This window comes from Micropterus salmoides, unplaced genomic scaffold, assembly GCF_014851395.1.
Source record: "Micropterus salmoides isolate LMB-PRFRI ecotype aquatic unplaced genomic scaffold, ASM1485139v1 Ms_hic_scaffold_14, whole genome shotgun sequence".
Lineage (NCBI taxonomy): Eukaryota > Metazoa > Chordata > Actinopteri > Centrarchiformes > Centrarchidae > Micropterus > Micropterus salmoides.
Genome location: NW_024040485.1, coordinates 33,604,566 through 33,618,626, shown reverse-complemented (window position 1 = coordinate 33,618,626; position 14,061 = coordinate 33,604,566). Strand labels below are relative to the sequence as shown.

Sequence of the window (14,061 nt, the reverse complement as noted above, 5' to 3'; positions counted from 1 at the left end):
CAGTAACACGCAGTAACACTCATTAACACTCATTAACACACGGTAACACACAGTAACACACACAGTAACACACAGTAACACACAGTAACACACACAGTAACACTCAGTAACACACACAGTAACACTCAGTAACACGCAGTAACACTCATTAACACTCATTAACACACGGTAACACACAGTAACACACACAGTAACACTCATTAACACTCATTAACACACGGTAACACACAGTAACACACACAGTAACACTCATTAACACACGGTAACACACGGTAACACACAGTAACACTCAGTAACACGCAGTAACACTCATTAACACTCATTAACACACGGTAACACACAGTAACACACACAGTAACACACAGTAACACTCATTAACACTCATTACACTCATTAACACACGGTAACACACAGTAACACTCAGCAACACACAGTAACACTCAGTAACACTCATTAACACTCATTAACACACGGTAACACACAGTAACACTCAGCAACACACACAGTAACACTCAGTAACACTCATTAACACTCATTAACACACAGTAACACACAGTAACACTCAGCAACACACACAGTAACACACAGTAACACTCATTAACACTCATTAACACACGGTAACACACAGTAACACTCATTAACACACAGTAACACACAGTAACACTCATTAACACTCATTAACACACGGTAACACACAGTAACACTCAGTAACACACACAGTAACATACAGTAACACTCATTAACACACAGTAACACTCAGCAACACACTCAGTGACACACAGTAACACTCAGTAACACACACAGTAACACACAGTTACACACAGTAACACACAGTAACACTCAGCAACACACTCAGTAACACACAGTAACACTCAGTAACACACACAGTAACACACGGTAACACTCGGTAACACACGGTAACACACGGTAACACTCGATAACACTCGGTAACACTCGGTAACACACAGTAACACACAGTAACACTCAGTAACACATGTTAACACACGGTAACACTCAGTAACACTCATTAACACACAGTAACACTCATTAACACACGGTAACACACGGTAACACACAGTAACACTCAGTAACACACACAGTAACACACAGTAACACTCATTAACACACAGTAACACTCATTAACACACGGTAACACACAGTAACACTCAGTAAAATGCAGTAACACTCAGCAACACACACAGTAACACTCATTAACACACAGTAACACACAGTAACACACAGTAACACTCATTAACACACAGTAACACACAGTAACACTCATTAACACACAGTAACACACAGTAACACACAGTAACACACACAGTAACAATCAGTAACACACAGTAACACACAGTAACACTCATTAACACACAGTAACACACAGTAACACTCATTAACACACAGTAACACACAGTAACACTCATTAACACACAGTAACACACAGTAACACACAGTAACACTCATTAACACACAGTAACACACATTAACACTCATTAACACACAGTAACACACAGTAACACACAGTAACACTCATTAACACACAGTAACACACAGTAACACTCATTAACACACGGTAAACACAGTAACACTCAGTAACAACACAGTAACACACAGTAACACTCATTAACACACAGTAACACTCATTAACACACGGTAACACACGGTAACACTCAGTAACACACACAGTAACACACAGTAACACTCATTAACACACAGTAACACTCATTAACACACGGTAACACACAGTAACACTCAGTAAAATGCAGTAACACTCAGCAACACACACAGTAACACTCATTAACACACAGTAACACACAGTAACACTCATTAACACACAGTAACACACAGTAACACTCATTAACACACAGTAACACACAGTAACACACAGTAACACACACAGTAACAATCAGTAACACACAGTAACACACAGTAACACTCATTAACACACGGTAACACACGGTAACACACGGTAACCCTCTGTAACACTCGGTAACACACAGTAACACTCAGTAACACGCAGTAAAACTCAGTAAAACACACAGTAACACTCGGTAACACACAGTAACACTCAGCAACACACACAGTAAGACACAGTAACACTCAGTAACACACAGTAACACACAGTTACACTCAGTAACACACGGTAACACACGGTAACACTCATTAACACACGGTAACACACACAGTAACACACACAGTAACACACACAGTAACACACAGTAACACACAGTAACACTCAGCAACACACTCAGTAACACACAGTAACACACAGTAACACACACAGTAACACACACAGTAACAGACACAGTAACACACAGTTACACACAGTAACACACAGTAACACACAGTAACACACACAGTAACACTCAGTAACACTCAGTAACACACACAGTAACACACACAGTAACACTCAGTAACACTCAGTAACACACCCTAACACTCATTAACACTCAGTAACACTCAGTAAAACACACAGCAACACACGGTAACACACAGTAACACTCAGTAACACACACAGTAACACACACAGTAACACACAGTTACACAAGGTAACACACAGTAACACACAGTAACACACACAGTAACGCACAGTTACGCACAGTAACGCACAGTAACGCACAGTTACACAGTTACACACAGTAACACACAGTAACACACACAGTAACGCACACTTACACACAGTTACACACAGTAACACACAGTTGCACACATTAACACACGGTTACACACGGTAACACTCGGTAACACACGGTAACACACGGTAACACTCGGTAACACACAGTAACACACGGTAACACTCGGTAACACTCGGTAACACTCGGTAACACACGGTAACACACGGTAACACTGGGTAACACACAGTAACACACAGTAACACACGTTAACACACGGTAACACTCAGTAACACTCATTAACACACAGTAACACTCATTAACACACGGTAACACACAGTAACACTCAGTAACACACACAGTAACACACAGTAACACTCATTAACACACACAGTAACACACAGTAACACTCATTAACACACAGTAACACACAGTAACACTCAGTAACACACAGTAACACACAGTAACACACAGTAACACTCATTAACACACAGTAACACTCATTAACACACGGTAACACACAGTAACACTCAGTAAAACGCAGTAACACTCAGTAAAACACACGGCAACACACGGTAACACACAGTAACACTCAGCAACACACACAGTAACACACAGTAACACTCATTAACACACAGTAACACACAGTAACACACAGTAACACACACAGTAACACTCAGTAACACACAGTAACACACAGTAACACACAGTAACACACACAGTAACACTCAGTAACACACAGTAACACACGGTAACACACGGTAACACACGGTAACACACGGTAACACACGGTAACCCTCTGTAACACTCGGTAACACACAGTAACACACAGTAAAACTCAGTAAAACACACGGTAACACACGGTAACACACGGTAACCCTCTGTAACACACAGTAACACACAGTAACACTCAGTAACACTCTGTAACACACACATAACACACAGTAACACACAGTAACACTCAGTAACACACGGTAATACACGTTAACACACGGTAACACTCGGTAACATGCAGTAACACGCAGTAACACACAGTAACACTCATTAACACACACAGTAACACACAGTTACACTCAGTAACACACGGTAACACACGGTAACACTCATTAACACACGGTAACACACACAGTAACACACACAGTAACACACACAGTAACACACAGTAACACTCAGCAACACACTCAGTAACACACAGTAACACTCAGTAACACACACAGTAACACACACAGTAACACACAGTTACACACAGTAACACACAGTAACACTCAGTAACACACAGTAACACTCAGTAACACTCATTAACACACAGTAACACACAGTAACACACAGTAACACACACAGTGACACACAGTAACACTCAGTAACACACAGTAACACTCAGTAACACACGGTAACACTCAGTAACACACAGTAACACTCATTAACACACGGTAACACACAGTAACACTCGGTAACACACAGTAACACTCAGTAACACTCATTAACACACGGTAACACACGGTTACACACGGTAACACACGGTTACACTCAGTAACACACAGTAACACACAGTAACACACAGTAACACACAGTAACACTCATTAACACACGGTAACACACGGTAACACACGGTAACACACGGTTACACTCAGTAACACACAGTAACACACAGTAACACACAGTAACACACAGTAACACTCATTAACACACGGTAACACACGGTTACACTCGGTAACACACAGTAACACACAGTAACACTCGGTAACACACACAGTAACACTCAGTAACACTCATTAACACACAGTAACACACAGTAACACACAGTAACACTCATTAACACACAGTAACACACACAGTGACACACAGTAACACACAGTAACACACAGTAACACACACAGTGACACACAGTAACACTCAGTAACACACGGTAACACTCAGTAACACTCATTAACACTCATTAACACGCGGTAACACACAGTAACACTCGGTAACACACAGTAACACTCAGTAACACACACAGTAACACACAGTTACACACAGTTACACACACAGTAACACACAGTTACACACAGTTACACACAGTAACGCACAGTTCGCACAGTAACACACAGTAACACACAGTTACACACAGTAACACTCATTAACACATGGTAACACACGGTTACACACGGTAACACACGGTTACACTCAGTAACACACAGTAACACACAGTAACACACAGTAACACACAGTAACACTCATTAACACACGGTAACACACGGTAACACACGGTAACACACGGTTACACTCAGTAACACACAGTAACACACAGTAACACACAGTAACACACAGTAACACTCATTAACACACGGTAACACACGGTTACACTCGGTAACACACAGTAACACACAGTAACACTCGGTAACACACACAGTAACACTCAGTAACACTCATTAACACACAGTAACACACAGTAACACACAGTAACACTCATTAACACACAGTAACACACACAGTGACACACAGTAACACACAGTAACACACAGTAACACACACAGTGACACACAGTAACACTCAGTAACACACGGTAACACTCAGTAACACTCATTAACACTCATTAACACGCGGTAACACACAGTAACACACAGTTACACACACAGTAACACACAGTTACACACAGTTACACACAGTAACGCACAGTTCGCACAGTAACACACAGTAACACACAGTATTACCTCAGATGTGTTACTGACTGCTCAGATGTAACATGTAAATTGTTGTCATCGTTGTTTCCGTTGTTGGTAGTTTTGTTGTTGTTGATTCATTGTTTGTTGTTTTACATGATGATGTAATGTTTCCTTGTCTGTCTGCAGGCTCTGGATCAGGACCGCTCAGCCCTGCAGAAGGTGAAGAAGTCTGTGAAATCCATCTACAACTCAGGACAAGGTACAGATCAGATCCTGGTCCCTTTAGGGCTCAAACCTAAGTCAGTTCATTGGTTGATTCTCTGCTTAGAGCGTTTTGAGGATGTTGAGTTTTTCTGACAAAAACAATTTGATGACATCTCCAGAATTTTTTCTATTTTGAAAACCAAACAATTAATTAATTAATTGAAAAAATAAAACCTCATCATTAATTTGTATATATTATCTATTAACCTCCAGTGGTTTGACTTGTCAGCTCGCTGCAGTGATGTCACGGCTGACTCTTGTACACTGTGACATCACCGCTGTTAAGTTACTCTTTAAAGACAGGATTGATGATGTTGTTGTTGTTGTTGATGTTGTTGTGGTGGAGTAGAGCATGCTGGGAACCAGGAGAGCTTCAGCCAGGCTCTTGAGAGACTGGGAGGAAACTTTGAACTGGGAGCCGCATTCGTTAAGTTCTCCTGCCTCGTTAAAGAACTGGCTGCTCTGCTGAAGAACCTGGTCAGTCAGCTGTCAATCAATCATTCATCAGTCAGTACAGAGGTGTTCAGCTGTTACGACAGTGAAGTAAAGTCATTGTGTCTCCTCCTCAGCTGCAGAGTCTGAGCCATAACGTGGTCTTCACTCTGGACTCGCTGTTAAAGGGAGATCTGAAGGGAGTTAAAGGGGTGAGACTGGATTTTAATATTATTATTATTCTCTAAAGTTTTTCTGATCTCATTTTTAACTCTTTGATTTTCTAAACGTTGGTTTGTTCAGTGAAGCTCAGTGTTCATGTGTTTTCTTTTCTGTTTCAGGATCTGAAGAAACCCTTTGATAAAGCCTGGAAGGACTACGAGACCAAGCTGTGAGTGTTTTTGAAAAGAGAGAACCAGGTCCTTCTGTTCCACTTAGAGACCTGCAGCCTCTCCTCTGCTGGAACTTATTTATAATGTTTATTTGGCTGCATGATCATTTACACCTGTAATCCCTTTGAGGGAGCGTGTCACTGTAATGCATGCTGCTGGCGATGGCGGCGTGCTGCTTCTCATGTACCAAATTTGAAGTTGATTGTGATTTATGAAGGGAAATCAGCGTGCGACGTGCACGTGGTGTTATAAATCAGAATATTTTTGTGCGTTCCTATCACAGACCGTATAAAGAAGTGGGCGTAGCTGCCGTGACGTCGCTTTGTGGACGCCGTTTTGAAACCTCCAGTTTGGCACTTTGGTCGTCGCCATGTTGATTTTTTGCAACCAGCAGCACTGTGACCATATTTAGATGAGAGGTACTGAAAAATGAGCAGCCGACTCCTGGAGGACGCAGGTTTAAGTCGCCCCCTGCTGGCGGCTAGAGAGGACGCAGGTTTAAGGCGCCCCCTGCTGGCGGCTAGAGAGGACACAGGTTTAAGGCGCCCCCTGCTGGCTGCTAGAGAGGACGCAGGTTTAAGTCGCCCCCTGCTGGCTGCTAGAGAGGACTCAGGGTTAAGTCGCCCCCTGCTGGCGGCTAGAGAGGACGCAGGTTTAAGTCGCCCCCTGCTGGCGGCTAGAGAGGACGCAGGTTTAAGTCGCCCCCTGCTGGCTGCTAGAGAGGACGCAGGTTTAAGTCGCCCCCTGCTGGCTGCTAGAGAGGACTCAGGGTTAAGTCGCCCCCTGCTGGCTGCTAGAGAGGACGCAGGTTTAAGTCGCCCCCTGCTGGCGGCTAGAGAGGACGCAGGTTTAAGTCGCCCCCTGCTGGCTGCTAGAGAGGACGCAGGTTTAAGTCGCCCCCTGCTGGCTGCTAGAGAGGACTCAGGGTTAAGTCGCCCCCTGCTGGCTGCTAGAGAGGACGCAGGTTTAAGTCGCCCCCTGCTGGCTGCTAGAGAGGACGCAGGTTTAAGGCGCCCCCTGCTGGCTGCTAGAGAGGACGCAGGTTTAAGTCGCCCCCTGCTGGCTGCTAGAGAGGACGCAGGTTTAAGTCGCCCCCTGCTGGCTGCTAGAGAGGACGCAGGTTTAAGTCGCCCCCTGCTGGCTGCTAGAGAGGACGCAGGTTTAAGTCGCCCCCTGCTGGCTGCTAGAGAGGACTCAGGGTTAAGTCGCCCCCTGCTGGCCGCTAGAGAGGACGCAGGTTTAAGTCGCCCCCTGCTGGCTGCTAGAGAGGACGCAGGTTTAAGTCGCCCCCTGCTGGCTGCTAGAGAGGACGCAGGTTTAAGTCGCCCCCTGCTGGCTGCTAGAGAGGACTCAGGGTTAAGTCGCCCCCTGCTGGCCGCTAGAGAGGACGCAGGTTTAAGGCGCCCCCTGCTGGCTGCTAGAGAGGACGCAGGTTTAAGTCGCCCCCTGCTGGCTGCTAGAGAGGACGCAGGTTTAAGTCGCCCCCTGCTGGCCGCTAGAGAGGACGCAGGTTTAAGGCGCCCCCTGCTGGCTGCTAGAGAGGACGCAGGTTTAAGTCGCCCCTGCTGGCTGTTAGAGAGGACGCAGGTTTAAGTCGCCCCCTGCTGGCTGCTAGAGAGGACTCAGGGTTAAGTCGCCCCCTGCTGGCCGCTAGAGAGGACGCAGGTTTAAGGCGCCCCCTGCTGGCTGCTAGAGAGGACGCAGGTTTAAGTCGCCCCCTGCTGGCTGCTAGAGAGGACGCAGGTTTAAGTCGCCCCCTGCTGGCTGCTGGAGAGGATGCAGGTTTAAGTCGCCCCTGCTGGCTGCTAGAGAGGACGCAGGTTTAAGTCGCCCCCTGCTGGCTGCTAGAGAGGACGCAGGTTTAAGTCGCCCCCTGCTGGCCGCTAGAGAGGACGCAGGTTTAAGTCGCCCCCTGCTGGCTGCTGGAGAGGACGCAGGTTTAAGTCGCCCCCTGCTGGCCGCTAGAGAGGACGCAGGTTTAAGTCGCCCCCTGCTGGCTGCTAGAGAGGACGCAGGTTTAAGTCGCCCCCTGCTGGCTGCTAGAGAGGACTCAGGTTAAGTCGCCCCCTGCTGGCCGCTAGAGAGGACGCAGGTTTAAGTCGCCCCCTGCTGGCTGCTAGAGAGGACTCAGGGTTAAGTCGCCCCCTGCTGGCCGCTAGAGAGGACGCAGGTTTAAGGCGCCCCCTGCTGGCTGCTAGAGAGGACGCAGGTTTAAGTCGCCCCCTGCTGGCTGTTAGAGAGGACGCAGGTTTAAGTCGCCCCCTGCTGGCTGCTAGAGAGGACGCAGGTTTAAGTCGCCCCCTGCTGGCTGCTAGAGAGGACGCAGGTTTAAGTCGCCCCCTGCTGGCTGCTAGAGAGGACGCAGGTTTAAGTCGCCCCCTGCTGGCTGCTAGAGAGGACGCAGGTTTAAGTCGCCCCCTGCTGGCTGCTAGAGAGGACGCAGGTTTAAGTCGCCCCCTGCTGGCTGCTGGAGAGGACGCAGGTTTAAGTCGCCCCCTGCTGGCCGCTAGAGAGGACGCAGGTTTAAGTCGCCCCCTGCTGGCTGCTAGAGAGGACGCAGGTTTAAGTCGCCCCCTGCTGGCTGCTAGAGAGGACGCAGGTTTAAGTCGCCCCCTGCTGGCTGCTAGAGAGGACGCAGGTTTAAGTCGCCCCCTGCTGGCCGCTAGAGAGGACGCAGGTTTAAGGCTCTTCACTTTTCAGAGCCAGAGGTTGCTGCTTGGTCCGTACTAAACTTTTTGATGTGAATCCTGCGAACAGTTTTCTAAACGCTGGTGTGGATCTCTGTGTTTTGCAGCACAAAGATTGAGAAGGAGAAGCGAGAACACGCCAAACAACACGGGATGATCCGAACAGAAATCACCGGAGCTGAAATCGCTGAAGAGATGGAGAAAGAAAGAAGGCTGTTCCAGCTGCAGATGTGTGAGGTACCACAGAGTCCTGACAGCGCCGCCTACAGGATGCAGTGTTCATTACAGTCAGAACCAGAACAGTCCTCAGACTGACCAATTACTAGCAGTGGAACTAAAACGAGCATTATGGTTTCACACCTGACTTAGACTCGTCTCAGCTGACTTGTGAAATGACTCAGGTAACTTGTCCTCAAAGACTTTTGAACCCTGACTTGAGATTTGTCTCAACTGACTTGTCTTAATTGCTTTGAAATGTAACTTAAGACTTGGACTCAATGGACTTCAAACTTCGTCCTTGTCCTGATTGACTTGAGACTTGAAGTTTTCTTAATTGACTTAAAGGATTTGTTACCTTTTAATGTCCTTTTAACCTAAATATGTGTCCCAGTGTGTCTAAAAACCTCCTCTCTCTTTTTCTCCTGCTCAGTCTTTCAGTAAATGTGTTTGCAAACATGCCATTTGAATTTGCCTCCCTTTATGACGTCATGGAGGATTCTCAGCCCCGCCCTCCAGCTGCTCTGCCTTCACCCTGTGATGAGCCTTACTTGTAGCTAACGCTACAGGAACCGCTAGCTGCCGTTATCAGCTGGCTCTGAACCAGCGGTCCAAAGCTTTTGTACTAACGTTAGAGGTAGAAACACCAACACACCCCGGAGCACCGAGCTTCCAGTCCGGGCAGAATCATCACGGCTAACTAAGCATGCTAACTAGTGGCAGCTAACATTAGCAGTACTTAGCAGCTAAAGTAAAGCTATCTGTCCATCAGGAAACAGCAGAGCAGCCGGAGGACATCAGAGGGGAAACCAGACAAAGTTTTCTCCTTAAAACATTGAACTCATCAGATTCAGTTTTTCAAGCTAAGTCATTGTAGCTGACATCGTGTCAGTGCTGTGCAGCTAGGCACCGCCCCTCGGGGCTTCCAGATGTTGGCCAATCAGAAGACAGTACGTTTTTAGGAGGGCGTTAAGGAGACAGGAGGTAAAACTGAGTGTTCAGACAGAGGGTGAAAAGAGGAACCGGAGCAACGAAGAGAAAAATAACGTGTGAACATTAAAACATTTTCTAGTAGTAACCCAAAATAAAAGCGTGAAACTGAAAATCAGAATAATGTGGGACCTTTAAGACTTGTGATTGACAACTGCAGGTGTGATTGACAGCTGCAGGTGTGATTGACAGCTGGAGGTGTGATTGACAGCTGGAGATGTGATTGACAGCTGCAGGTGTGATTGACAGCTGCATGTTTGACTGACAGCTGCAGGTGTGATTGACAGCTGGAGGTGTGATTGACAGCTGCAGGTGTGATTGACAGCTGCATGTGTGATTGACAGCTGTATTTTTTTGTCCAACAGTATCTGATCAAAGTCAATGAGATTAAAACCAAGAAGGGCGTGGACCTGCTGCAGAACCTCATCAAGTATTATCACGCTCAGTGCAAGTAAGACCCGAGACATCAGCTTTAAATCTCAGGCTTTATTTTGAAAACTCACTGAACTTCCTGTCTTGTCTTCCTATTTGCAGCTTTTTTCAGGACGGTTTGAAAACAGCCGACAAACTGAAGCAGTACATCGAGAAACTGGCTGCCGACCTGTTCAATGTAAGACCCTGCATGTGTTCCACCTACCTGCCGCCAGGTGAGCCCACAGGTGTGACCTCTGCTGTCTCCACAGATCAAACAGAGTCAAGACGAGGAGAAGAAGCAGCTGACGGCCCTCAGGGACCTCATCAAGAGCTCCTTGCAGCTGGACCAGAGGGAGGTACACACCTGGGAGGGCTCTGCCAAAGGGGGGCGGAGTCTAGCAGGGCGGGAACGTGACGAGTTGTTTATCTAATGGAACCTCTGAATGTGACAGAACACAGAACCTTTATTTACACTTTGTTAATAAATATAAGCTGTCAGAAGCTCTGTGATTGGCTGGCTGTTGGGCCTGGGAGTCGTAGTTTGGCTCCCCTCCAGTAGTTTTTGTCCACTAGCTTCGTGTAGCTCTGACTTTTTATCAGAGAAGCAGATATTTTCTGACCAGCAGCACCGAGCACGAGGAAGTAACAGCTGTCACCTGTGCAGAGCTGATTGGCCGGGATGTAATGGGGGCGGGGTCTAATGGATGCATCTTACAACTTCATCTGGAAATGTGTCTAAAACAGCCCATCTCATCTATTGACCTTTGCCCTCTCTCTCTCTCTCTCTCTCTCGCTGTCTGACTGAAGTCCAGGAGAGTAAGTCCTTCATCTAAAGCTTCTTCTTGTCTGCATGAAGTCTGTTTAGTTTCTTCATATGAACGACTTGTGTTCAAATGGCTTCATGTTTAAACTGGGCCTCTGAGCTCCACCTGGGCTGCTGTTTCAGCCCAAACAGCTCCGCCTGCTGGACACGTTCAGTCATTACAGTAAGAAGAGACAACACTGGCGAGTTTCAACACTGAAGGTAGGTGTAGGAGATTTAACAGAAAGGTCAGAGTGAGGATGTGGTGGGAGCAGACGGAGGGCCAGAAACTGACTTTGAGTCAGGAGACGTTCCCGTGTGAAAAGAAATCAACGTTCAATGTTTTTATTTAACTTACGTAGATGATGTTACTTAACTAACGTACATAAAGTCCCATTAGTTGAGTAGTTATTTTAAGCCAAACACTGACCTTTTCCCAAACCTAACCAAATTACGACGTTTCACGACAATTTATTTTGAAAGTCTAAACCCCTAGTCTGAGCCTGGCACATCGAAAACCAACACTAAGGGCCCGGGTCCACCAAAGCGTTTTTTTCTGACGCCAGCGTCTTTTTTAAATTCATCGCAGTGGGAGCGCCGCGTTTTTACAAGCTGGTGAAAATGGCAGCAGTGTGACGAGGCGCTGAGCGTTTTTTTCCGGTCCCCGAGAGTTGAAAAATGTTCAACGCTGCGCTCCTCACTGTCACTTTTTACCCAGCTGTCCAATCACAGCAGAGGAGGGGCGGGACAAATACCACACCGTAGCAACGGTTACTATCCTGGAACCGGGCTTCGTTCAACCTCAGCTCTCGGACCAAGCGGTGGAACTCGCCGAGATGTTTCCTCGCCCACAACATGTCATGAACCCACAGGCGGCGAGTGCGTCCTCTCTCTCTAACTGCTTCAGCCTCCTCTTCATACAGAGCGAGGACGCTACTCTGTTTACATCCAGTAAAGTTCGATAGAACTACTTGCAACAAATGTACCATAGCAACCAAAGCAGTCGGAAAAAACGCCGGCCAGCGCTCCCTGCTGGGCGTTTTCAGAAGAGCACAAAACTCTTTGGTGGACACGGGCCCTAAAGGGTTCCCAGGGCATTAAAAAGCGACGCCAAGCGGTGTTGGGATGAGGACGTGTCGTTACAGTGAACAGACTCCGAGCTGATGTGTTTCTGTGTTTCAGGACTCTCAGAGTAAACAGAGCGGCTACAGTATGCACCAGCTGCAGGGAAACAAGGAGTTCGGCACGGAGAAGAAAGGATACCTGCTGAAGAAGAGCGACGGGTACGACAGTCTGTCACGCTCACCTGTGCAGGTGTTACAGGCCTTCTGATTGGTTGGTCACTTTGTGTTTGCTCTCCATCAGGCTGAGGAAGGTCTGGCAGAGAAGGAAGTGTTCAGTGAAGAGCGGCGTCCTCACCATTTCTCACGCTACAGTAAGCACTACGTCTCCCATCATGCACTGCACCAGTCAGCATCAGTACTTAGCAGCAAGGCTCAGATTTAGCAGGTTTATATTCAAAAAAACAATCACCTGGATCCTGTGAAGCTGGAGAACCATCAGAGCAGCCGAGGGCCCGGGACGGGGCCCTGAGGGACTCCAGAGAACCTGAACACGGGAAACACTCGCTCGTTAATGGCGTCTGGTTGCAGCTTTCAGTCTGTTGATGCTGAGGCACATGATTAAATATTCAGCAGCTGTGGTGTGGGATTACAGGAAGTCCTGTCTGACGTTTGGCTGCAGGGTTCATCAGAAGACGTTAAAGGGCCTCACTGCTTCCTGAGCTTTCCGCCATTTCTCCCCATTAAAGGGTTAATCTGAATTTCAGCACAGAGTCAGCTGGACAGATAATTGGGCTGAATAAATCAAATGTATTTGTGTATGAAAATCATTATCGTAGGGGAGAGAGCGGTTGGTGCGATCTGAGGGACGAGGGACCTTTGATGTGTGAAGTTCCTGCAGTTTGTTGTTACTGTGTGAAACATGAAAAGTCATGAATGTCTGTCTGCCGTCAGTCCAACAGACAGCCCGTCAGGCTGAACCTGCTCACCTGTCAGGTGAAACCCAGCGCAGAGGACAAGAAATGCTTCGACCTCATCTCCCGTAAGTCTGACTAAAATCTGATAAGACTTTCTTTATCTGATGATCACACGTCAGCTGCTGAAACATTTCTGTGAGGAGACGCGGAGTTTTGACTTCTTCTTCTGGTGTTTGTCCTGCAGATAATCGGACGTACCACTTCCAGGCTGAAGACGAGCCCGAGTTCGTCAGGTGAGACTCTTCCTGTTTAACCCGCACGCCATTTCCATCCAACCGTCTTCCACTTCCTGTGATGCTGCTGAGGAAATGTTCAACATGAGTGTGGACATCTGAACTACAGCTACAACCATTCATCGATTAGTTCTCATCGCTTTTGTAATGGGAATTTCATGAGAACCATCTCCAAACACTGCCCTGTAACTAACCTCACCAGGGGCCTCCGGTCTCTTGGGGTCAATGGAAGGTAAATGTGGGTGATGCTGTATGATGTCATGACTTTAAGTGGTTCGCCACATGTATCTGAACGTGATAGTCTTACGTCGAGCGTCCCCTAGGGAACGCTAAAGA

At 47.0% G+C, this 14,061-nt stretch overlaps 1 protein-coding gene across 1 annotated transcript in view; it reads left to right on the top strand.

Moving 5' to 3' along the window:
* The window catches only part of asap1a (ArfGAP with SH3 domain, ankyrin repeat and PH domain 1a), a 40,516-nt gene that overhangs the window by 1,040 nt on the left and 25,415 nt on the right, over positions 1-14,061 (top strand). The window contains exons 2-14 of the mRNA XM_038719144.1: positions 5,444-5,516; positions 5,871-5,998; positions 6,091-6,165; positions 6,295-6,344; positions 9,140-9,269; positions 10,604-10,689; positions 10,773-10,848; positions 10,922-11,008; positions 11,460-11,468; positions 12,637-12,737; positions 12,820-12,889; positions 13,470-13,557; positions 13,677-13,725. Of these exons, the coding sequence (XP_038575072.1) occupies positions 5,444-5,516; positions 5,871-5,998; positions 6,091-6,165; positions 6,295-6,344; positions 9,140-9,269; positions 10,604-10,689; positions 10,773-10,848; positions 10,922-11,008; positions 11,460-11,468; positions 12,637-12,737; positions 12,820-12,889; positions 13,470-13,557; positions 13,677-13,725 (1,022 nt within the window). The remainder of the gene's footprint in view (positions 1-5,443; positions 5,517-5,870; positions 5,999-6,090; positions 6,166-6,294; positions 6,345-9,139; positions 9,270-10,603; positions 10,690-10,772; positions 10,849-10,921; positions 11,009-11,459; positions 11,469-12,636; positions 12,738-12,819; positions 12,890-13,469; positions 13,558-13,676; positions 13,726-14,061) is intronic.